Genomic DNA, 25,136 nt, shown 5'->3' on the forward strand with positions numbered 1-25,136 from the left:
CAGATGTGCACATGTATATTGGAAGAGTCATTTGTCACTGTAACTGTTCCCCCTCTCCATTTTGCGTCAAAGAAATGCAAGTGATAGGCAATAACTGATCAGCACAAAGGTCTTTTTGTCCAGTGGAATCTTTTTGTGGACAATGTTTGCCTACTGGGAGGAGACACACAGTTGAAATGTTGTTCCACAATGACTGCTACTTTAGAAAACGCCCACTATTTTTGTGATGTTGCTGTGGGCTCACTTTGAATGAGCTATGGAATATTATTTTACACAGAATAAGGAATATTGACCACCTCCATCAGCAGCTTTTAGAGGTTCCATATGAACAATGTATTGTACATGCCAGCATGTGGGTATTGTTTTAAGAGATCTCTTAGGATTTATTGCATGTAACACTGGTTGTTCACTTGCTTCTGTTACTTTAAAATGGATGTGACAACCCTCGATATAAAACTGCATTTTAAACATTTCACCATTTGAAGTTCAGTATGCTAGGGATGGACTACCAAAAAATACAAAACTGCATGAACTTTTAAATACTTCATTTCCTATAGTCTCACCTTAATGTTCTTTAACTCTGAATGAAGTCCTGCTCAGATCATTAAAGGGCCCTGAATCCATGCACTGTAATGGCGAACAGAGGACCACCACATGCACAACTCGCATAACAAAACAAGGAAAAGGAGCTCATTGAAAAGTCAGCGGAGAAGTTACTCAGCAGAGAAAAAAAAAAGCTGAATGTGGAATTCAGGCTGGGTTTGTGTGTGTGGAGGTTATATGACCAGACGGGGTGCGAGTGAAAGAGAGTGTGGTGACCTGTAACAGCTCCATGACTGCAGTCTGGGGCTTTAAAATCCACAAACTGGGGTCCTGGTTTGAACCCACAGCAGACCTCACTTCAGTATAGACAAGGCCGCCCCAATGGGAAACTGATTGTTTATTTAACTACTGTTTTATGGAATACCTAGTGACAGGAAGTCCTTAAAACACTAGCAGTTACTATTTATATAGTCCCTTTTTGGAGTAAACACACTCGCTCGCCCCTCCTCCCTCCTGCAGACACCCTGCCGTTGAGGAATGCGCCCATTCACAAGCTGGTGGCCATCTTGGACGCTTGCCTCTCACTTCCTGTTTCCATGGCTACACTCCAGTACTACGGGAGATGATAAGCACTTGCAGTCTCGGATCCTAATCCTCTCCATCTAGCACATTTTCTACATCACTTCATGCCATTCAGAATGAGCTGTAAAAGCCAGTGTGCAGCAACAAGCGTCACATTTTTACACACATAATCCCTGGATTGAAGCAAATATACACAAAAGAAATGGTTGTATTTATTTTACTTATATTTTAAGTCTATTAACCGGAAAACCCAAAGCTTTATTGAATTTGAATTTAGAGCAAGGCTAGCAGTTATGCTTGAGTCTGGAATTCACATGTTTGTGTGCAGCTATGGGGCAGCTGTATTCTGATCTGCTCCTCCAGCTCTGCTCCATAAATCACAAGGTCACCATGGGCCTGTGGGACCAGAGCAAACATCAGTGTTAAACAAGAATGATATTTCACTTCAACCTCTTCCTGCTGCACAGTTCCCCAGATACCCACTACACCCAACTCCTGCATGCTTTATCGTGGCAGCTTCATGTCAGTGCCGATTCGGATGTTGGGGATGAGACCGGAACAACACGCTCGTATGATTTGGGGATCCGTTATAAATCTGACCCCGGTGAAAGTGATATAGTGCAGAGTAGCAGAGCAGTTTCACATCAGCTCCACATCATGAGTTGTTTAAAAAACGGACTGGTAGTAGATTTTGCTACATCAGTTGAACAACATACATCTGACCCATAAATTACATGTTTTCATGCAAGACATTTTCCAATGTTTAGTCATAGATTAACCGCTGACTATGCTTTAAAACCCATGCTTTTTGTATAGTTATTTTTAATTGTATATATATCCATGTTTTTATATCATTGAGCTCTGGATCCACTATTTGAGATTGTGAATATTTCACCAAATACCATTTTTATTAAGACAGCTTTTGATTTAACAAGCAGATCTCTCTGTCCTTTGATCATCAATTTGGAGCAAAACTTTTTTAAATAAATTTTATTAGCTTAATTCATCAAATATGACAAATGAATCAATCCTTTAAGTTTGACTCTTTATCTTCTTTAATCCCATCCATGTAGGAGGGGCAGTAGCTGTGTTCATGTATATAATAATTTAAATGGTTGTTGACATCTGAGGCAAAACAGTGACAGTGTATGACAACTGGAGTTTGGACAGTTTTATGCTCTTTACAGTTCTCACAGAGGCACGATATCAGACAGGAGAAGGCTTTAAGGAAGGTCAGAGGATGTGCAGGGTTGCTGCAGAGTCACGAGGGACACTCGGGATTGTTCTACATGGTTGCGGGGGAGACGTGTGAATAAGTGAGATGTTACAGACCGATGAAAATGAAATTCCCAGAGAGCCTACGATGGATAATGTGATCCCACCGCAGTGATGCAGAAACCAGATGTAGAGAGGTGCCTTCAAATTTCACTTTCTCTCTTTCTTTTACAAACCCACACACACAACTGTAGGCGCATACCCAGTCCAACATACAGAAAAGGGACAATACACACACACTCCTTGCACACACCTGTCTAAGTCATGAGATATACAGCCCTCTGAGGGGAAATCCATTTGCCCTATGTTGTAAAATATTGTGATTTTTCTCAGTCTCGTATAAATGTATTCGCCCGACACAACGTTTTTCTTGTCTTATAAAAACGTATAAACGTTAAAAATTAATGTTATTGCAGGTTAGAAAAAGGACTGTCTGAAATCACTCTAGAAAAATAAATGCAACAAGTGCTTGTTCATGGCATTTTACCCTCCACATCTGCTTTAAAGTAATTACATAAAACTGGGAGTCGGATCTAACGAATATAACAAACAACAATTAAGCCTTGGTATGTTGTCCTGCTGTCGAATCCACAAATCCTGACCGGCTCCCACAGAGGGATGGTACTCCTCTTATCTGGAAGTGCCTTTTAATAGCACTGGGAGTCAGGCGTCCCTCAGGCCCCTGCTGACAGAGTCAACACAACCCAGGGCTGCTTTGCAGGTCATAAACACTCTGTTGACAGTGGTCGGAGGCTTATTATCCTCAGAGCAAAGGACAGCAAACTGGACTGACTAACTCCAAACAAACCCAGCCTGAGCATTTAGACAAAGCCCTTGTTAGGCGGTCCTACTGTACCATTTCCCCTATAAAAGCCGAATACACAAATCAGTATTTGAATGTATAAAGTGTAAACTGACGTTGTTTCGCCATCTCGAGAATTTTGTATTAGCTAAAAAGTGGTGGATGAAGTATTCATGCTTGAGTAAAAGTACCAATACATTACTGTCAAACCTTTTCAATGACCTTGTGTGTGTATTAATTATATTTATACATGTGACATTTTTCTAGTTAATATTGTTGCATCACGTAGCATGTTACTGTTGTAGACAAACAAAGTTCTGATGGACTTTTTCTAAAATATCTAAATAATTTGACTCTTAATGACTTAAAGAGTAGTTGATTTTTTTGTGATACATTTTGTTAAAAGTAGCTACTGGTAGACCCTACTCCAACATAGACTGTTACAGTATATATCATTGTTGTGAAATACCACTCATGAAAATATAAAAACGTATGTGCACTATGTGTGCAATTCACACTGTTAATGTTACCGGAGTAAAGGTATAAAGTATTAAATGGAAATAGTCAACTACTATACCTCAAAATTGTACTTCAGTCCAGTACTTGAGTAAATGTAGTTACCTCCCACCTCTGTGGCTAAGTGTGTTGTAAGCTATTTGTTCTTGATCAGGGCTGATATGACTGAGGAAAGAGACTTCATATCAGTGAGATGTGGGTTTCAGTGTTTCTGCTGCTTCTGCTGGCTGAGGCTGCCGTGGTTCTCTGGCAGCTCCTTTCAGATAAGTGAGGATATTACCCCAGGGGGCCAGAGACAGGCCAGCCCTGAGTGGATGAGAAGTGTCTGTGCTGTCAGCTTTGGTTCCCAGCGTGGCCTCTCCTCCTCGGCCGCCCCTCCCGCCCCCGCCGGGCCCCTCCCTGGCCCTTTGTGTGCGGACCCTGCTCCCTGTGGACTCGCCGCTCTCTGGCCTTTCACATGCGACTGTGTCCAATCACCCCACTCACCCCCCTCTGAACCCGAGCCTCCGTCTCCATCTCCAACCAGCTCCTGACCCTCGGAGAGAGGAGGGAGAAAATGGGGTGAAGAAAATTAATTACAAATAATGATGAGGAATAAAGTGGGCTGTACTGTCCAATGAAAACAGATTATTGTTAATAATGATTCACACGCCATTTATTTACACTTTATATACGGCTTAAAGAAACTTGCGGGTTGCCAAGTTGAGTTGCCCTTTATATGGTAAGGATCCTCAGTTTATCTGCAGTTAAATATTTGGTTATGAATCACTATTAAAGAGTCCATAATAATTATTTCAGTGTGCTTAACCCTTTTACCAAGACATGTAAATAATTAAAGTATTGATAATAGAAATGTGGATTAAGTGCTCGTCATAAATCAGGAGGAAGAGGTCAAACTGTCCATTACAAGGGAAAAAATGTCTAAATGAGAGAAACTGGCAAAAAAGATAGCAGTGCTGTAAAAACAAAGTTGGAGCATCCGTCCTTCATCAGTCCCGTCTCCACCACCTCCTCCATCGTTTTTTCCCTTTCCTCCTGTGTCAGAGGTTTTCTGGCGTTGTTGGCTTTGGCCCTGACTGCCTGAAGGCCCTCACTGGGTCGAGCCAGCCCCGGGAGGATTGGATCACACCTTCCATCGCAGTCAGCTGTCACATGGTGAGCTGCACCTGCTGTCTGAAGCAGGGTGGGCCCGCCGCTGCCGCCCGGCCAACACTGGAGCACATAATTACTGCCTCCAAGATGATTATGCTGTTTACTCATGCCCATACGCACAACAGATGACTGTTTTACACTCCCAGCTCCCTCCCCCCCCCACCCCTCTGTGAAGGCGTTGCACCTAGTGATGAGGAAATGGATCCAGCCAACCAACATTCAGCCATTCCAACCAACAGGTCCGATGCCAGAAATTACCCATAGCCATTAGCTGTTCAAACATCCCCCTCCCAAATAACTTTAATTCAATTCAATGGGCCCAGTGAGAGTGGGTTTAATCTACAAGGAACAGTGTATTCCACTGAAAAATGAGAACTGCCTTTATGGCTTTGAGGCTGTTTGTGCGGTATGGAACTATCACAGATTTAAGCACATAGGTAGATTTACACGGTAAAGGAAGCTTTAGCAACCTGTGTAGACACAGTTTGGTTTCTGGTCTTGCTAGTAAAAAAATATATTTCAGTAACCACAAATAATGCGGAAAGAGGAAGAAAAAAAGTGACTAACATGCATGCACATATAAATTCATGGCAAGAAAACTATGTGTAAAGCTAATGTCAACCATAAAGGTTAAAGTACTGTTTCCACACATATAATAACTATTGTTTATATGGGTGTCAGGTTTTCATATGATGATCACTTGCATAAAATAACAGCTTATTGTAGTTCCAAAATAAAACCATGTAATTTCCTGCCATCCCTGCAACTTCAGTAAGAGGTTATATAGGCCTACAGGTGAAATATCTCTTTATAGCATTGAACAAACTCAACAAAATCAACCACACATCTATTGATTGAATAAAATCATAAAACGTCATTACATTTTTTATTGATGATATTTGGGGTTTTAAAGGTTTGTATTATTGTATTTTATATGTGTATGTGCACACTCTTAATTGTCAAATAACATTACAACAATTCTCACTTTAAAGAAAAAACTATTATTCATGTTAAAGCCATATTTATGATGTTGATGTGCATCATGGAGTTGCACGAAGTTCAGGTGGATACGATTGAAAACAATAAGTCAGGTAAGTGTTCAGGGAAGGAAGGAGGAAGTTTTTTTTCTCCCAAGATTGTAAAACTTGTTAATGCACTGTCTATATGGGTAACACCCCCTCCTCTCTCTCTGCCTCCCCTCTCCACTCCAGGAGCCGTATTGAGCTGTGGGGCTGGGACATTCCTGGTTTGACGACCAGCTCCGGCGCTGCCATAATTTGCTGAGCAACTCGACACTGGCTTCAAAGATGCGTGTGTGGAAGAGGCAGCGCTAGAGACGGAGACCGAGAGCTGTGGGAGAAGTTACAATAACGGGCTACAGACAGACACAGAGTTTGTGAGCAAACAAAACGGGACGTAACTCTTTAACACGCGGACTCAAAACTTCACAGGAGGAAACTCTGCTACCTCAGCTCGAGTTTAGACCAGGGGGGAGTTGTCGCACCTTGGCCCCGAAGTCTGCGCTGCTCCGCCGGGTTGAAGACTTTCTTTGACTCGCTCTACCTCCGGCTGTTTTCATGTTCCTCCTGTCGTCTCGCACTTTGAGCCCGTGTCTAATGGAGGGCCCCGTACGGATTTGCCTCCAGAAGAATGCGTTTTGCTGCTAATTCACCCGACGGCTCGCAGCTTTTGCTCTCCTGCAAGAGAGGTAAGGACGGGCGGCAGACAGGGGAGAGGGTTGGAGGGAGGCTTCGGTGTTTGCACCAGGCCAGCTGGGCTTCTCTGGTAACGATCACAAAAGAAAAAGTGACTTACAGAAGAGCGCCGCAGTGCCAGTGTAATCAGTTTCCAAAACATTACCGTGTTTTCTTTACTTTGTTTTGTGGGGAAAGTGGAGCAGCGGCACGGAGAGGCATGCTACACTGTCTGTGTGGCAGGCTGCTAAACGGGGGGCGCCCGTGTACAAAGATTAATATTTTGTACATTAATTACTCTCCCCATATACTGTATCAGCATTTAGGCTACTTTGACATTACATACTCTGACTCCAATTGATGACTCGTTGTGCTTCTTAAAGTACAGTTTTGACTTCATTGGATGACATCTCTGGTTATTAAGAATATGTCTCTGTATATAGGAAGTGAAATAATATGATTTTGTTGGCTTTTGGTGCATATTTGTTAGATCATTATCTAAAAATAGGAAATACAACACTGATCAGCATGTTGTTTAAAACCATGCTTTGTAAGCTTTTTGCAAAAAATGGACCTATTCAAATTAGAATCATCATTCAGCAGTTATCTGTCATCTTAATGCATTCTGACGCATCTCAGTGTATTGTGTTGTTTTAGAGGTGAATCAAACAAAGGGGTAAGGGATAAATATTTGTTCTGTCCAACAGCCCTTGGAGGCAGGGATACTTCACATCCCAGTTAAAAACAGATGGCCTTCTCTGCATTTTCTGCTCTTTGAAAGATGAAAGAGCATTTTCTTTTAGAAATTGCAAATATGTCCCTCCATTTGACACATTGGTGTCTCAGTCATAAAAGGAGGAAAGGAACCTGCTCTATAAGAAGCATGACTTTGTTCTAAAGTTATACTTTTATTATAAATCCACTGCAGGAGCAACCTTCTGCCACAGTTACCACTGTGCAGGAACATGGTGAATAAGACTAATATTTAAAGTTGTGTTTTTTTCCTCTCTCCAAAGACAGAGAGCCTTTATTGTTTTAGATGAACCCCCTCAGGGTGTCATTAATGTCGGTTTGCTAAATCCATGTTGGTATTGCTGTAAAACCTGGCAAGTGCATAAGTTACTGTGCAAAGCGTACAAAGACAACTGTACCTGTCTGTTTGCAGGGTGTTTTCAATGTTTACTGATGGGGAATGTGATTTTGGATTTAAGATTAGTTTAGTTACACAAATGACAATAACATTAAAGGTGGAAGGGGATTTAAAAAATACTTGGAAGATGCAGATGTGTAACGTAGTCTGATGGATGATTGAACAGTTCTTTTTTTCCAATTTGCACATTTTTACAGATTTCTTCTGCATCTCTTCTTAAAAAAAATATTCCAAAAGTAAGAAACATTTTGGACGTGTCAAAAAATGCCCTCACTAACAAGTGCAAGTGTGTGCATGAGATTATTCTACTCATGTCTCTCTGTGTTGTGATCCGCACAGCCGCACCTCAGGAACTTTGAGGAAGACAACTCAAAGTTTATAGTTATAGAGTCAAAGACAGACTTGATTTAGAAATGTACACATTAATCCACATAGTTTGAATTGAAATTAATGTCAAATAACGAAGTTATGTAAAAAGATAATTGTGTAAAAGTTATAGTAATATTGTGGCTGCTCCTCACTCATTTCCCTGAAGTCATTTCCTCTGTCTGCTCTTCACCCCTATCATCAGAGCTTCACAGAGTCTTTTGTTACATAGGGGTGACTGTCAGAAAACTGCACACTTAAAAGTTATCGAGAACAAAGTGTTGAATCCCTCCCCAATGCATGACATCCAGTCAGTGGGACACACATGGCTGCTCTCAGATAAAACACTTTCAAGTTCAAACAGATGCTCGTGCATTGTTGCGTCGGAGGGGGACAAGAAGACACTTCCGATGCCTTTCAAATCCTTTCAGTGCTCCCCAATATTGGGTGAGCTTTTGACCGGGGCAGAGCGAGGTTTGCTCTTTGTGTTCGGGCGTTCAATTTAAAGGAGAAATCCTCCCTCAGGTTTGGATACAGAGTCTTGATACCGAGTCAGTTTCCTTTAACCTGCCTCATTTTGACTCACTCCATGAGTTCCCACTTTTCCCCGATTGTTTTCTCCTTCCAGTGCATTGCATTCTGGTCAGTCTGTGGAAAATATTGTTTCATTCTTTGTTGCTGGAAATATTTCAACACAGCATTATTAGGCATTTCTTTCAGAGCAATTGCATCAAAAATAAAGCCATAAATCCAAGCTACAATACCAATAACTGTTGGATTTCAAGCTGAACATAGACCCGTGGAGTATTTTTAGTATTTTGTGGGATTTTCCCCACAGTAACTTATTGGTAATGTGATTGAATCAGACAATGCCTGAGCCTCTGAGTCATGTTTTTGTTTTTGCAGAGTTTTTTGTGGCTCGTAGGGAAATTAATAAACCATTAGTGGCCCGGCTCTTATCAGACAGACCCTGAACAAAGCACAACTATGCCATTAAGTGAGCTTGAATAATGTTTGAGCCATTAGTGTGCTCGCTAATGATAAACACATGTTGCTGTAAGAGAACTATGTTAAGTGGGCAATTTGAATGTAAGCATGTGTAATGATACCAGCCGCTGCTCTCATAATGGCTCTTTTGATTTTTTCTGATGCAGTATTATAATCAGAAACCGCATATGCTCCAACAATGACACATGATTGTTGAAGAGTGGCAGTAAATGCTTGGGTTTCCATTGTAATGGTCAGGTTTCATTAAAGGTAAAAGGAAGTGAGGTTATGTATGAGTGAACATCTTTTCACATTGGGCTCAGGGGGTTTAGGATTTTTCACCATTTTGTCCGAATTTATGAAGAAAAATCAATAACCCACAAAATAGCCGTCATATGAAAATAATTGATAGTTGCAGCCTTACTTTCAGAATTCTGGTAATGGTTAAGTGAATGCATGTCTATTGGAGGTCAATGTGGTGGGAGAGGGTGTGTCTAAATTGGGGACTAAAGTATATTTTGGGCACCTCCCATTCTCCCGTTTGCTTGGCCATGCAGACTTGAGGCCAGGCAGCTAACCTCAGCCCTGGCCCCAAAGTGAATGGAAGTGAATTTAAAAGCTGAATCACAATGTGGTTGGGTTGTTTATTTGGTTTCACACAGTGATCCGTCATATAACTGCAATGAAGGATCAACCTTTTGGCTGTAAAAAAGAAAAAGAGAAATATCTAAATTCTAAGCAACCACCTTATTTTTCATCGTGACAACATTTTGACAGTCGTAATTAAGTCTTTCTCGTTTTTCTAAATCTCTGACGCTTAATCTATTTCAGCTTCTTAGTATAACAAAGTAGAATGTAGTGGACTGTTGTACGGTTGGCGGTGATCCACCAAGCAACTATTCCCAAACTAGAAACCTGACTAGATTGAACTTTTGAGAACTTCTCTTACTCTCATTGCTCAAGGATTGAGTCATACTGCAGCCTTTTTCCCATTTTTTTAACGCTGGCCTTTACTCCGCAAACTTCAGCTTTCATTCGTCAAGGACAGACCCAGAGCTCAGGCCCCATTAGATGGACAGAAGGGAGTTTTGGGCAGCATGCCAATGAGCCCCCATGTTCAAGGAGCCAGGGGGGTGCTGATTGACAACACCCAGCAGCCATGAGCAGGGGGTTGATGGGAAAGATGGGCAGGTCAGAGAAAGAGTTTGAGTTCTTGTGACTGCTGGGCTGGTGAGTGCACCCTGCAGCTGCAGTGCTAACAAAAAACCCTTTACTTTTCCACCCTCCTTTTCCCTCCCTAAATGTATTAGAGGGACAAGCTGTGAGTGGAATTGGATAAAGTGGCGCTGTGTTGGAGAAGCTGTGAAGGCAAACGCAGTAGCTGAAGGTGTCACTGATGTTTACAAGAAGCTGTCATTAGTAGCACTTCTTATCTGCTCTGAGCTCACACTTTCATTATTTTAACTACAACGCATATGTCTCCCAGAGGGACCCCCTCCCCTATTTCTCCCATGTCCCCCTACTCTGACAGATGATCCAAACAGCCCAACGCTGACTCGCTTTACTATGCAAGCATGTTACTCCAGCAGGTTACAGATAGGACGCATGCTTCCTCCATTACGACTCCTCTGAAATGTCAAAGGTGAGCTGACTGTAGCCTGATGTATACACCAGCTTTCAACAGATGGTCGTATTGAGTTTCTACAAATTCAGAACCTTGAAGGACCTGAAACTGGATAATGACTTTCGAGAGATTTAAGAAATGAAATGAGAAACATCAGGGCGTAATTGTTAAGACAAACAAACAGTTTTTTGGAGCAGCAGAAACAGATGTTCCAGCCAGCCACCGAAATGAAGCGGGACCAATCCGCACAGGCTGGAGATATGCAGAGCGAGGAGATCTGCTTCTTCTCTGATGTTTTGTTTTCTGTTAATGCAATGGAAGTACAGGCCTCGACTAAATATATATGTCTGCCTTGTTAATATGATAAGGGAATGTAAACCAGTACCACACACAGCGCTTTGAAGAAGAAACGCACTGTCCAGACGGGTACAGAACATCAGATGGTCAAAAGCAGTTTGTGTGACAAAGATAGACACTGTTTGATAGAGACTTTTACTTTAGGAAACTAGGATGTACTGTTTGCTTAGAACTAATTTTACAAGTAGCTGGTGGGCTTGATGAAAAGACCAAAGGACTCGGACAGACTGCAAAAATACTGTGTTGGTCCCAAGCCGTTTGAAGCACACTGCAAGTCTTTTTTAGCCCTACGGTTAAAGTTAGTTCCTTTTTATAGATGCCTTTTTATGATGTGCTCATAATCTTTGGGTGGTTGTGCGGCTTTTATTTATATATATTCCCTTTTTTAACATGATCAAATTATGTATGAGAGAGAACAAAAAGTTCCCAAGGAGGGTTTGACATGGACTTTTCAAAATATTAGCCAATCGCCAAAAACAACAACTCTTCTCATTATCGTCAAACGAGTATCTCCGATGAGACCCATTGTTTCTTGTCTTGTGTAGCGTTCTAAACGAAGCTTCAGCCCTAGGGAACATTTCAGGGAGTGAACTTCTGAACCGGACCCTTGCCAACAGCTCTCGCAGCAAAGTATTTCAGAGCATTTGTGGCGATTTTTTTCTTTTCTTTTTTGCATCCTCAGCGTCTTCCTGTTTGCAAGAATCATTTATTTTTCCCTTCCTGAAACTGACCCTACTAAATATGCCTGACTTAGTCAGTCGCCTCAGCATGGGCCCCCAAGAGTTGGAGTCTTTTCTTCTTGAAACTGTGAGCAACCGCAGCTTTCTATTTCAAATGTTGAACCAATAAGTCACATCTGACATGGGTTTTTTGTGAACCAGAATGTGTGTGTACTGTTGAAAAGCCAGCACAGGGATCAGCAAGACTATATTAAGGCAAAACTAGTGGCTGGCACTCCCCTCCGGCTGACAAACACGCTACTTGTTTGAAGGGCTGTTTTTCTCCCAGATCAGAGTGTGAGGCAGTGTGGGTACTGCTGCTGCCTGCCCCCGGGCCTGTGGTTATGGGTGCCATTTTGGGCCTTCCCTGATCCAAGATGTATGCCCTTAGGGAGCAATGGAACCCCTTATTTATAAAATGTATTCAATGTGAGAGGAGGAATCCAAGTCAGAAGGATGGTTGGTCCAGCCTTCTGCATTGTTCCGGGAAGATCGTAGCAGACACACAGAAAACTGCGGAGGTATTTCTGAAAACTATGGTCTGACTGACTTTAATCAAGTTAAAGTCACTGTCATCGCTTAGCTGTGCTCTTACACAACCGACATTTAGTTAGCATTCGCCATGGGTTCTGTATTATGGTTTTGCTGTTGTGCTTCTCCTGGCGCCATCAGAGCACTATGTCATCTGCCAAAAGCTCTTCTTACCTCCAACACTGCAGCAACGAGCAGCCTGGACCCTAAATATGTTGCAGGGCTTTTTTCGATTTGTCCAAGAGCCAGAAATGGAAACTTAGATGGTGTGCATGTGTTGATGTATCACCACCAAGTTTGTTTTGTGATCACTCGATTGCCGCACAACAAGCGTGGAGTGTTACAAGTTGAGACGGATAAACATTTAGACAACTAAATAAAGCATTTACACGCTCTGTTAGGGACTGCATATTTGTCTTTGGTTCCTCAAACTTGTACGTACAAGGGAGCTGGTTTGTTTGTTTGGGTTTTTGAAAGAGATTTGTGGACTTGGTGAGGAAGACTAATTATATTTTAACCTTTTTACATGTGTTTGTTTTTGTTCTGCTTGCTGGCTGTGGAGTTCAGGCAACGCTTCTGTCCCGTAAATCCTCCTGTGAATTTACGGCCGTAGCTCCATGATATTTGCAGAGTCAATTTATCGTTCTAAGAAATTAAAATACTTTTGTGTGTACTTACTTTCTCACGCCTCTCAAGAGACAAAACAAAGACGAGTCAAACACCCTGCAAGCAACCCAGTTGAGTTTTATTCCTTGTTGCTTTTTTAATACTGACCTTGCCAAATGTCCTGTTAGTATCCATTTTGGACACGCTGTCATATTGTTTTTGTTGCACATTACATTATTTAATGTATGTTTTAGTTTGAAAGTACTTTTGGTCTTGAGCCAGGGACCTATCAGGAGGAGACTGAACAGAAACTGTTGTCTGCGTCTTTCACCGCTTGTTGCCGTAGAGACACGAGCAGTGATGGAATCCAGGAGAGTTAGGGAGGGACGAGAGACAGGGGGGGGAGGGGGGCAGCTGGATCACATCACTGTGTGCCTATAGCACACAGCCCACACAACAGCATTTAAAAGCACAGATAGTGTCATGACTCCCCCAGAAAAGGTAGACATTTTCAAGACATTTTGAAAACTTTTCCCATCATCTCTCTAATCAAAGCTGATATTAAGGAATGTGAATCTGTGGCCTCTTCTGCTACGGTGCCACGGCTGCACAATCCCAGCTCCCCTCTCTCCTGGCGTGATTAATCAGACTCTTGGCACATGTTGATGATGAGTGTTATAACGCACCCTGCGGGCAAGAAGGCCTTCTTGAGCATTCCTCCTTTCCATCAGAATGACCTTTTTTCGTCTGAGCAGACGTTCCCCTGTGGACTGAAAAGCCTGTGAAATCAGCCGGAAGGACCCAGAGTGCTCCGACAATGGGGAAGGGTTGTTAGTTACATGTGCTTTGCAAAAGGTCTCGAGGTGGCCTTGTATGGTGGCGATACCCGGGGATCTGTTTCCAGTGTCCGAGGCCGCTATTGAGTTTCGCCCCTGTGGTTAATCCCGCTGTTCAGGACCTTGGGAAACAGCCGTACCTCCCCACCCTCCTGTCCGACCCCTCCACAGATTCCCAGGAAAAACAAGACATTGCAGAACAATCTCCAATTAAGATGGGTCTTACATACTGTACCATTCAGTCCCCTCTGTTTCAATCTTTCTACCTCCCTCCCCTCTCTACTCCCCTCTCAGCTCTCTGTTTGTGTCCTCGGCCAACAAGCCTCAGGGCAGAATTAGCGCTGTCTCCCAGGTCCCGGCCCTGGCACTTTGGGAGGGTCGGGCTTTTGGTGAACGGAGATGTTGGGAGTAGGGGGGGTTGGATGTGTGTCCTTGGTAAACAGGGCTTTGTGGGATGTGACTGTCTGATCCCCGGGGGCCTCTTCTTTCATTCCTCCTCTCTCCTGATCCCTCACCACGGCCGTGTTGTCAGGGCTGAGGCGTCTCTGGGTTCTGGGACCCGCTTGGCCCCGCTGTTACCCCTCGCCTCCCGGACCGCTTGTGCTCTGTCCTCCCTCAGACAGAGAGAGAGAGAGAGCACTGTCTGAAAAGCAGACTGTCCTTGAAGATGCATCTAATTTTGTCTTCTGCAGTCAGTCTCACTTTAAATGATTTATTAAGGAGACTTGCTTTAACTTTCCCCAGGATGTCAGGTTCAGACAAGGGCAGTCATTTTGCATTATGGATTAACTCAACCCTTCCAATGCATCTTCTCTTTGAAAAACAAAGGGAACCCTCTCCCCTACTAATTCCCGTATTTGATTCCAAATCATTTCTCTCTTTCTCTCCCCTCCTTCAGCTCACTCCCCTTGTCTAAGTCTGTCCCACTTTTAATAACGTCTCAGTCTTTAATCAGACAGAGTTAGGCCGTACCAGAGGCCCAGTGTTTCCACTCATTAGTTTCCTCTGTGGCCCCGGGCTGCCTCAGTGGGCTCACCCAGACCAACAGAAGAAGCCCATAATAGTCCCCTAGAGTCTCTTCTCTTAGGAGGCTCTTCCCAAGTTTTTGGGCTGAGCTGAATATAGTCGGGCTGAATCATCAGTCAGTTTTGGCAGACGTAGAGGCGAGCTCCGCCATTATCTGTACGTCTTTCGCTGCGCCAAATAAATAGGGAGGAGAAATGAACCGGGGCTTGGCAACTTTTCACCTCACAGTGAATGTTTCACCTCTTCTTACCCCCATCTCCTTTTACCCCTCTCTAGAGAACGTTCCTTTCTTTTTTCTCTCGTTTACTCGCCCCCTATTGCCTCTCATATTCTTGTTTTGAATTTATCTCCATTCTCTTGTGTGCTTGTCTTTCTCTGTCTCTTTCTGTGTGTCCGTCGCTCTCTCTTTCTTTGTGGGGCTGAGGAATGTGTGCGCTGCAGATCCTCTGTCCGTGAGATGTGGGGCGAGTGCCGACAGGTTTGGGGTATAGCATGTGAATCAGCTTCAGCGTACAGGTCAGATTAGACCATCATACCAGAAAAGACTTGCTCTTTCTCTCACACCTCACTGCTTTTTCACTCTGAACGTATCTCTAACTATTAGATCTGTTCAGCTGTAGGCATTAGTTACAATTCTTTCTTTTATTTCGCCCTCCTGTTGTGATCGGGTCAGATCTGACCGATTTACTACTTTCATCAACCATAGATATTGAGTTTTACATTTGATTGCCTTAAGGCCTTATGATATCCTCCACAGTAGGCATTTGAACATATGAAATGGCTGATCACCACTTTCATTGCATTTTGATTGGTTGAGAAATGAATGGGTAACCCTAGATTATCCATCATTAGTACATACCAACTTATTGACAAAATGTCATTTTCAGTTTCTATTATTGGTTTATATCACTGCAGTTATTCATGTTAACCAGTAGTCTGAGACATTGTTTACATCTTACAAATAAATGTGTTAAATACATTTTGGTGATGATTTATGTTCGTTGTGTTAATGTAAGAGCAGTTAAACCCGACCAGTCAAATTTGACCGGGAACACCAAAGTAGGGGGGGGAGAAACAAACACAACAGGAGGGTTAAGATAAACCCTATTCTGATATATTGGATTCATTCCACTCTTGGATTGATTGCCGAGGCAGACAAGATTGCCCCAATATCGAATCAGTGCTGGCTTCATGAGGTTTGCGGTTGACTCTTTATTCAGCTGTGCAGTCTTGTGAAGCGAAGAGGCCAGGCCCCTGCCTCAGTCAGCAGCACCAGTTGTGACCTGTTCCTCCTCTGCCCTCCAGGTCTTTGATGCTCCGCCGCATTGCTTTTGTCCCCGTTTACCCAATATGACAGAGATATGGGCCAGCCCCACATGCGGGCAGATGGGGCTTTTAAGTATTTCCTGCAGAGAGGAGGAAAAAAAAAACTCGAACCCCTTTCCCTTCCCCGAGGGCTGCCTGTCACTGTGTTTATTTTCTCCTGTGTCATCACCGGGGATCCTTCTTGTCCTGGATATGTGGGACTACTCCTGTTTCTGACTCTCCCAAGATTGATAAATAAATGCCGCCTTTCATCGGTACATGTCTACTATGGATTCCTCGGAGAGTGAGCATGATGGTTCCAACAAAAATATATAAAAAATGAAGTTACAAAGACAAGTGAGGGACAGAAGCTGTCTAAAAAGACTGCTGTTTGTTCTTGCTTTTCACACACTTAAGCCAGGTGTCAGTCAAAGATTTCCCAAACACACATAGGTCAACCCCCACACCCCAAGAAAAATAGGAACTTTTCCACTTGAACTCACTGACACTATCCTCATTTATTTTCACAAACTGTCCCTGTGTCTGTGTATCAGCTTTCAACGGTGCAGAGTCTGTTTTGTATGTTGGATGTCTCTTCAATTTATAGCCGTTCGATCGCGCCTTGAGAATGGCCATGCATCTGCAACATAAGTGCAAAAACAGCAGGGTAACACAAGATCAGATTTGGGATAGAAGGAGGAAAATCTGGAACACAGGATTTTTTCCCACTTTAATAGTCTGGATTTTTTTGAGAATGGTAGCAGAGGAGTGAGGCTGCAGATCAACTTTGGACTTTCTGGCAAAAGACTTAATTTGACAGGGACTTTCCCTTTGTCAAAAGGCCACTTTGACTTATGTCGACTCAGGAAGAAGCAGGACTTGCCTTCCCATGCTGCCAGCATCGGGAAGACTCTCTGTGATGAGGGATACAAGATATCCTCGCTGTGTCTGTCTCCACTGAGGCGGCTTCATGGTGGCGGATGTCAGAGGAGAGCCAAACAGATAAGAAGCAGGAATGATGCCCCTGTGTTTCCTCGTGGAGCCAGATCGATGTGCCAGATAGGCAGCTGTGTGTGTGTTTACACAAGGGCACCCAGTCGGAGCTGCAGTGCCCAAACTGCTATACCCACAGGGAGGAAGTAACTGGTTAAACTAAGAAATAAAAAAGAAAGGTGAACACAAAGAACCGAGAGAGGGAGTTACAGAATCAGCTCCGGTTTCTCATCACACTGTGTGCCAAGGTGCTGCCTGCACTTGGCTGTGCATTTTTATAGTTCTGTTGTTATTATTGTAATTATATATCATTATTCCGGCAGAGAGAGAAAGATAGTTTCCACTGATGACATGGGGGCAGTGTGCAGGGCCTGTTGCAACTCGTGGGACGGAGAAACGCTAGCCTGCAAGATGTGGGTTTGATCTGCTTGAATGAGCATGCAAACTCAAACTGGAGCCTGAAATGCAAAGCGAACAGCACATTCATAATGTATGTCCTAAAGTAAAAGAAAAACAGATTGACACAGTCAGAATCAAGCTGAAATTGAGCAATTGAGAAAGAAAGATGATTGTTTTTCATCAACCATTAATGCAAATGTTCGTTTTTTTACACCTGTTTTGTGTGGAAAGTTTATAAAAACAGTGAACATGAGTGTGAGTGAAACCTAGAACTGGAGGTGACCTCTGGGGGCTGGTCCAGGGCCACCAGACACCCGCTGGTCCACCCTCTCTCTCTGGTTTTCCCTGAGCTTTGACCTCAGGGTGAGAAGTGGGCGTGAGCCAGCAGCCCGGAGAGTTTATTATTTCCTGCCTCTTCTCTCCTCCTCCTCTCAGGATGCCCTCAAAGAGAGAGGGAGCAAGATGGGTGAGAATGAGTACAGGGACAGAGCCTTTGTGTCTCTTTGGTGGGATCATAAAGGAATAAACCTCCCCTGGCATCGCATAACTCGCAACTAGTGTTGAAACAATTACTCAATCAACAGACATGATAAGATGATTAAGCATTCAGGCAAATAAACTGGTAAACATTTTCAAATGTCCTTGGACAGATGATTTAAAAGGGAAAACATTTGCAGCCCAAGCCGTTTCCCAGTGGCACCAAGTTGTCATTTTCTAGCCGCTCTGCAGAATGGAAAGCAGGCTAAACGCATTGACCTGCTTCATTGTTGAGCAGGTGAAACAGTGTTTAGGTTGGGTTAGAAACACGTTCGTTCAGCCTCACCGATCCCACCCAGACATCATCCCTTTTAATTTGACCCACCTCTTCAGCCCAGGTTGGCCCTTCCGCTAGTGTCTGCGAGCCACCGGAGCGCCAGTGTGAATATCACAGCTGGACGGCCATTGTCCCTTCGGCCTCGGGCTCAAACCCTGGTAACCAACCAGGAACCTGGGATCAAAGCTTGCCCCGGATTACTCTTAGAAAAAGGAGGAGGAGGTGCCGCAGTCGAGCAGGGATGAGGTGGGGGGGGGTCAGGTTGAAAAGGATAGAGGAATGCTCCTAATTACGTGCCCTCCAGTATGTCTGGGCCTGCACTTCAGGCTACAGTGAACCTGTGAGGAAGCAACACAGTGTGACAAGAGAGTGATATTAAGAGTGAGGCGACAGTCTCTCCACGGCCACTCCATTAGCGGGAGATCCCAGCGGCCCAGTGGGAGAGAGGGGCAGGGGGGCCGAGAGGCTGGACATTCCAGCTTTTGGGAGACACTGAAGTGGGTGAGAACAGGGGTCAGAGGAGAGGGTGGGAGGTGGAGATCAAGGAGTGTGTAAAGAGGATGTGTCGTGAAGATTAGAAGGATTGTCGCACAAGATTCATTTCGAACCTAATAGAAAGCACCCCACCCCCAACTCGGAGCTCCTCGATTATTTCTGTCTCACCTCTTCCTTTCGCTCATCAGGATGCTGTCATGTTTCCACTCAGAGCTCTGGTTTGATGTGTTTTTTCTGTCTTCCCTGTGTTGCAGGTTTGCTCAACAGACGAGTGTGTGCGCGCTGGGCAACACGGCTGCAGGCGGGGGTCAAAGTGCACCATGGACAGTGGCCTAAGGGTCCTCCTGTCCACTGTGCTGTGTCTCAGCCAGTCCCTGCTCATCAGCTGCTCATGTAAGTAGGTCCTCCTTCTGTCCGCTTACCTGGGATGGAAGTGGTGGGTTCACATTTCAAGAAAACTTAAACGACACATAGCGAATAACTGTGGTATAGAAAAGGTGTCATTATTATAGAAAAAGAGAATTACAACTCTGCAGCTCCAATCAACTTCCATCAGTTTTCTAGCAGAAACATGGCAGGTGTTTATAGCTAAAGTGAGGGTATACAGTATACCTGTTTTTATCATGACTATTTCTGCCTGCTTGATGTATTAGGGTTGTGTTTCTTTGCCTAGTTTTTCAACAATTATTGCAGCTTTAAAGTGATCATTTGTATTTTTACTTCAAAACATCCTGTGTTGTATAGCGTATCCTGTCCTATACTAGAATGCAAAAGAAGCAGACGGTGTGTAAAACTGAAAAAAGCAGAAACTCTCCATGTTTTAGAGGCTGAAACAGCTTTTTAAGCCATTTTTGCAAGAAAATGACCTATACATTAAGATAAATATATTATAAGTAAGTCACCTAATTGTTAAAAATGTAATGAGGACGTTATCTCTTGCCACAAAATAAATTTGTATAAATAAAAACCCTGTAAAGACCTCTCAGAACCTAAGAAATTGCATAAAGGGACAATTAACCGAAATACCAAACAAAAAATGAACAAAACTGTTGTTGGTATTAAATGTCCGCAAAACTATCGGTATCGCTTTGAGGTATTTGTTACCTCAGAGCCATGCAGATAATTTTTTTGTTCAGAAGATGTGTGTTTTTTAAGCTTTTTGTTATTTGTGCTAAGAGAGCGACAAAGTCTGATCCTGTTTTTCTCCTCCTCAGCTCAATACCCCTCTTTCCGCTCTGAGCCTGCGTCCTTGGTCCAGAGTCAAGGCTCTGTGGCTCGTCTGCTCTGCTCAGTGAGTCCTCCATCAGCTGTGGTCTCATGGCGATTCGGAGGCCGTCCCCTGGACCGGGACACCCTTCCTGGAGTGGAGTTCCACGACGGCTCCCTCACCATCTCCTCACTTCAGTCCGCCCATGTTGGCGTCTATCAGTGTATGGCACGCTTAGCCCACGGGCCAGCCATCGTTAGCTGCCGCGCGCGTGTGGCCATAGCAGGTACGGATACGGAGAATTACCCTTCAGTGTATACTTCTACTCACTTCAAAGCAGAGGGGTAAAAAGAGAGAGGAAGTTGCCTTGAAAAGAGGAAGGCCATTTTGTGAGTGTTGAACACTTGCAAAGAATGCCTGTCCTCGGCTGCCTGCTGCTGAGTGGCCGAGGGGAAGGAAGCAGTCTGAGTTTTTTTACTCAGGCACACTTCCAAATGCCTCTTGAGCGGTATCCTTAATGAGCCTTGGGCTTTCCTGTGTAGTGTGTTATGTTCCTGCTGGGATGCTGCTCACTGTTAGACCTTACACTGAGGGGTTGACCCTGATCTGGAACTGTATCAGACATACATAGAATCGCTCACTACAACAATAAACAAACCCAGTGATCCAACACAAACACTCAAACTCAAGGAGCGCTGTTCGCCTTCATTCTTGACTCTGCTGAAACTAAAATGTCCAGTGTTTGGCACAGAAAGTGAGTTTTGACTCAATGAGTTTTCTTTTTTTCTCTGCAGAAATATCAGAATATGAAGATGGCCGACGGCGGTCGTTATCAGTGCAGGAAGGCAGCTCTGTTCTTATAGAGTGTCCTCTACCGCACAGCGTCCCCCCCGCCCTGCCCAGACTGAGAGTACGAGGGGAGCGGATAGAAGTCTCCACAGGTTTGTTTGAGACCAATAATATATACGCGTAATATATTGTATTTTCTTGTACTTTTGAACATGCATTTGACCTTTGTGATATGACATGTTAATATTGTTTGTATTAGGCCATTGTAGACAATACACAATACCTGTTGGTTGGTCTTGTTTTGACACCATTTGCATAAACAGACATTGATTTACGACATTAATTAATTTCATACACAATAATGTGTATTGATTGAAGAGATATAATTTTGAGGGGCTGCTGCTCTAAACTTAGAATAAAGCCCTCAACATCTGAGTTTGGATTATATTCCATATTTGTATTTGTTATGGCTCTGGGTCCCCCTATCTCTGTCCCGCACATGCATGGCTATCAAAATGCCACACGTTTTTGATGATGTGGCAATTTAGTTTGGTCCGACTTAAGTAAATGATGGGTCCTCATACTCACTTACTCATATTTATGCAACCACAACAGCAAAATGAAACTATTATTATAATGTCCTTCTCCACAGGAGCAGCTCAGCCAAAGACAGCAAATACCCTTGTACACGTCCTTGCTGTAACACACACTAGTTTGATATTGTGAAGTCTCTCTTTGCCATTACTGAAGCTGTTGTTTCCTTCTCCTTTCAGGTGACTACTTAGTTCTTCCGTCTGGAAACCTCCAGATTCTCTCAGTGTCAGACCGGCACCAGGGCATGTATAGATGTGGTGCATTCAACCCTGTTACCGGGGAAACCGTCATGCAGCCTCATGGTACTAAGCTGTCAGTGAAACGTAAGTTTGATGACATTTAATTTAAGACTCAGGAGTTTTCATATCAAGACATATTTTATTTGGGTTCTGTGTAGGTGCTTGAATTCCTCGAAAAGAGTGCTTTGATTTTAATGTAGTATTTTAAACATCCTGAAATGGTAATTGCATTATATAGTTTAACTTTTTTATAATTTCCCAGCCATGTTATGTAGGATGCCAGGTCTGCTTCGAAACACTTTTTGGAAATATGAACCTTTTTTTGTATTTCCATTCAATTTGTCAACCTTCTATGCAATGTTGTCTGGTAATAAAGTAAAATAACTCTCACACTGTAAATGCTGTTTGTACTTTATATAAATGTCTAATTAACCACAGTGATTAGGTGATACATTTTTTAAGATGCAACTTTAAAATACCGTAATTTTCGGACTATAAGGCGCACCTGAATATAAGCCGCAGCAGCGGCATACCACTCTCGGTTCCACTTTTACTTTTGCGCGCTACCTGTCTCACTCTTTTCCGACCTCCAGCTTTTCCTGCTGGAACCCGCCGCTTAAAGGTGGGGGTCCGCGGACCGGCCATAGAGCCCATAGAGTTAAAGGTGTTGGCCGTTAGCTGTAAAAATCCATAGATTAGCCGCACCGTTATATAAACCGCAGCGTCGAAAAATAGGGAAAAAGGCGCGGCTTATAGTCCGAAAATTACGGTACTTGAAAAGTGCTTGAATTTGATTTTGGAAAAGGTTTATTCATCTTTTATTTCTGCTCATGTGCTTTCTCTGTTTGTTTAGATTCAGTCTCCCCCCCTCCTGTGAGGATAGTTTACCCCACCGCCCCACAGACTGTTTTGGTGCAGCAGTCTCAGCCGCTGACGTTGGAGTGTGTCGTGTCTGGAAGTCCTGCACCAGCAGCCAAATGGTTAAAGAACGGTAAGGAGGTCACACCGGGGCCTTCTCAGCAACAGCACAACAACCTGGTCTTTGTTGCCGTGGCGAGGAGCGATGAAGGGAGCTACACCTGTGCTGCTGAAACCAAGCAGGGGACAGTGATCATCGCTAACTATACTGTGAATGTTCTTGGTAAGAAAAGCACAAGAAAGGCTTTTAGAGTGTCAGGATTGTTTGCATCAGATCGCATGGTGATGATAAGAGCTTTTCTTCACAGAGCCTGCGTCTATCACTGAGGGCCCGACCAATCAGATCGTCTCTCCTGGCTCCTCAGCTCGTTTCACCTGCGTAGCGACAGGAAACCCTTCCCCTAACATCACCTGGCTGTTCAACGCTGACCCCATCACCCCATCAGGCCGCTTCCAGATCTCTGGATCCTCGCTGGTGATTACAGACGTGACGCTGCAGGATGGGGGCGTGTTCCAGTGTCTCCTGGACAACGGGATTGGCTCGGCACAGTCATGTGGAATCCTCACTACGCAAACAGGTATGTGTCTGTCCTCTTAAACTAATTGGGTGCTTTATTAAAGAAGCAACCCAGCTTGTATTAGTTATTAAAGGTGTTATACTAAGTGCTTATTAAAGGCAGGCAATACAAAAAGATGCCTCGTTTTTTTCGGGAAATTATTTGGTCAAAAATGTGTACATTATACAGTATGTACTTATTTATTAAAACATTAAACAGTGTATGTATTACATGTCAGAACATTTTTAAGGATGCCCCTCACATCCTCAGAACTAAAGGAGATATACAAATTGGCTGTTTTATCTGACCAAAACCCAAAGATATTCAAATAAGAATAATTTTAAATACAGAAAACCCTCACGTCTTAGCTGCTGGAACCAGAACATTTAATTTTTTTCCTTTGACATCTTAGCGTTTCCAAGTCGTACTGTCAACTGCTCAAATACAACCCGAGCAACAACGTTGTTGTCTTGTGCTTTTATTGTGAAAGCGAAAACTAAAGGAAAGAGGCTATGCTGCCAGTGACAATGTGGAAAGCCTTAGTGTTTTTACCTTAACACCTTAATAAGTATGCGTGCAACTCGAGCAATATACTCTTCCTTTGCGCAGAGCTTAAAGTGATAACAGATACAAAAAGGTGCATTTTAAGATGTGTCACTTGACTATAAATTATGAAAAGAAATGTTACCAGCGTTTTAAAGGTTAAGGCATCTTACCAGGCTGGGTCTCTGTGTGTCTGTACATACAGTATCCACAGGGAGTCCTGGCTCCCTCTCTCTCTATGTGTGTGTGTGTGTGTGTGTGTGTGTGTGTGTGTGTGTGTGTGTGTGTGTGTGTGTGTGTGTGTGTGTGTGTAGGGCGGCACTAGCCAGCGTCCATCCACAAGAGGGTGTGTGTGTGTGTGTGTGTGTGTGTGTGTGTGTGTGTGTGTGTGTGTGTGTGTGTGTGTGTGTGTGTGTGTGTGTGTGTGTGTGTGTGTGTGTGTGTGTGGTAGATATACAGTATATATATGTGTTATTAAAGGAGGTAAAAATCGGTTGGTTTTATCGAAACTATGGTAACTTAATGTAATAATAACATGGGAAAACGTGGTCGCAAAAGCTCACGACGCTTTACTCCCGCACTGTACTTAGTTAAAGCTGAACCTTACGTAAGGACAACAAGAGCCATAAGTATGTAGATACCGTCATTAGGCCACAGTGTGAAGACGTCCTCGCTGTTGTGCGCCATCAAGTATTCGAGTAAACGCTGTAGTAGCAATTTTTTCCTTACTGGCAAACAAAACGAGACCTCGCAAAAGAACAGTTACAGAAAATTTACGTACAGGTGACAACGAAAGAGGGTCGAATCATACATAAATCTTATTCTCTGAGGTAGACTTCGCATGTATTACAGCAGGTGATCGGTTTATACGATCAAGTATCGTCACTGTTAAATAGCCCGGCTACCCCGAGCACCCCCACTCACCCTACCTCGTCTTCGACCACCACAACGCGGTTCACCTCATCACGCTCCACTCCCCTCCCCACAGCTACGCCCGCTCCACAACACCACTACATCGTCGGTCACAGCCCACTCGACAACTTACGACCGAGCAACCTCCTCACCCTATCTACCAACCGCCCCTCAGAAGACCGATTTAGTTTACGCAGTCGACGGCGAGCGAGTAATGGTTCGGTGCGCGGTACGTAGGATGTTACTCGTTGTACTCTTAAAGATAATCGTGTTCTTCGATCTAGAGAGAGGCAGAATAGAGAAAGAGGAAAAAGGGGCAATCGAATCTCAGAGAGATAGTAAAATAAACAGGGGATAAGGGAGAGGATCAGGTAGTCAGTGGCAGGAAGGGTATCAGAGAGGGAACAAAAATAGACAACTCTGACCATGCAGCGAGAGAACAAAAGACGTTGGGTGGTAGGGTAAAGAGGACCTCCTTTGTACCTTCCCTACAGAGACGACAACGTTAGTACACAAGGGTGGTATTTCTGTCGTCCTAAATCATCACACACAATCGTCGTTTTCATTTACTATTTCTTCCTTCTCAACACTCTTTTGAGTAGGTT

General features: G+C 43.6%; 1 protein-coding gene across 1 annotated transcript; it reads left to right on the forward strand.

Annotated features, from left to right (window-relative positions):
• Positions 1-6,090: 6,090 nt before the first annotated feature.
• On the forward strand, positions 6,091-24,760 carry LOC104949593 (cell adhesion molecule-related/down-regulated by oncogenes-like; the record flags this gene model as incomplete). Its single annotated transcript, XM_010775973.1, has 8 exons — positions 6,091-6,578; positions 19,027-19,165; positions 19,987-20,265; positions 20,774-20,920; positions 21,542-21,685; positions 22,455-22,742; positions 22,828-23,097; positions 24,608-24,760. Coding segments are annotated over exons 2-8 (1,354 nt in total), but the record flags the coding sequence as incomplete, so codon positions are not given.
• Between the last annotated feature and the right edge of the window lie 376 nt (positions 24,761-25,136).

The sequence above is a fragment of the Notothenia coriiceps genome, unplaced genomic scaffold (genome assembly GCF_000735185.1).
Source record: "Notothenia coriiceps isolate Sejong01 unplaced genomic scaffold, NC01 NC01_scaffold00016532, whole genome shotgun sequence".
In the NCBI taxonomy this organism is placed as follows: Eukaryota; Metazoa; Chordata; class Actinopteri; order Perciformes; family Nototheniidae; genus Notothenia; species Notothenia coriiceps.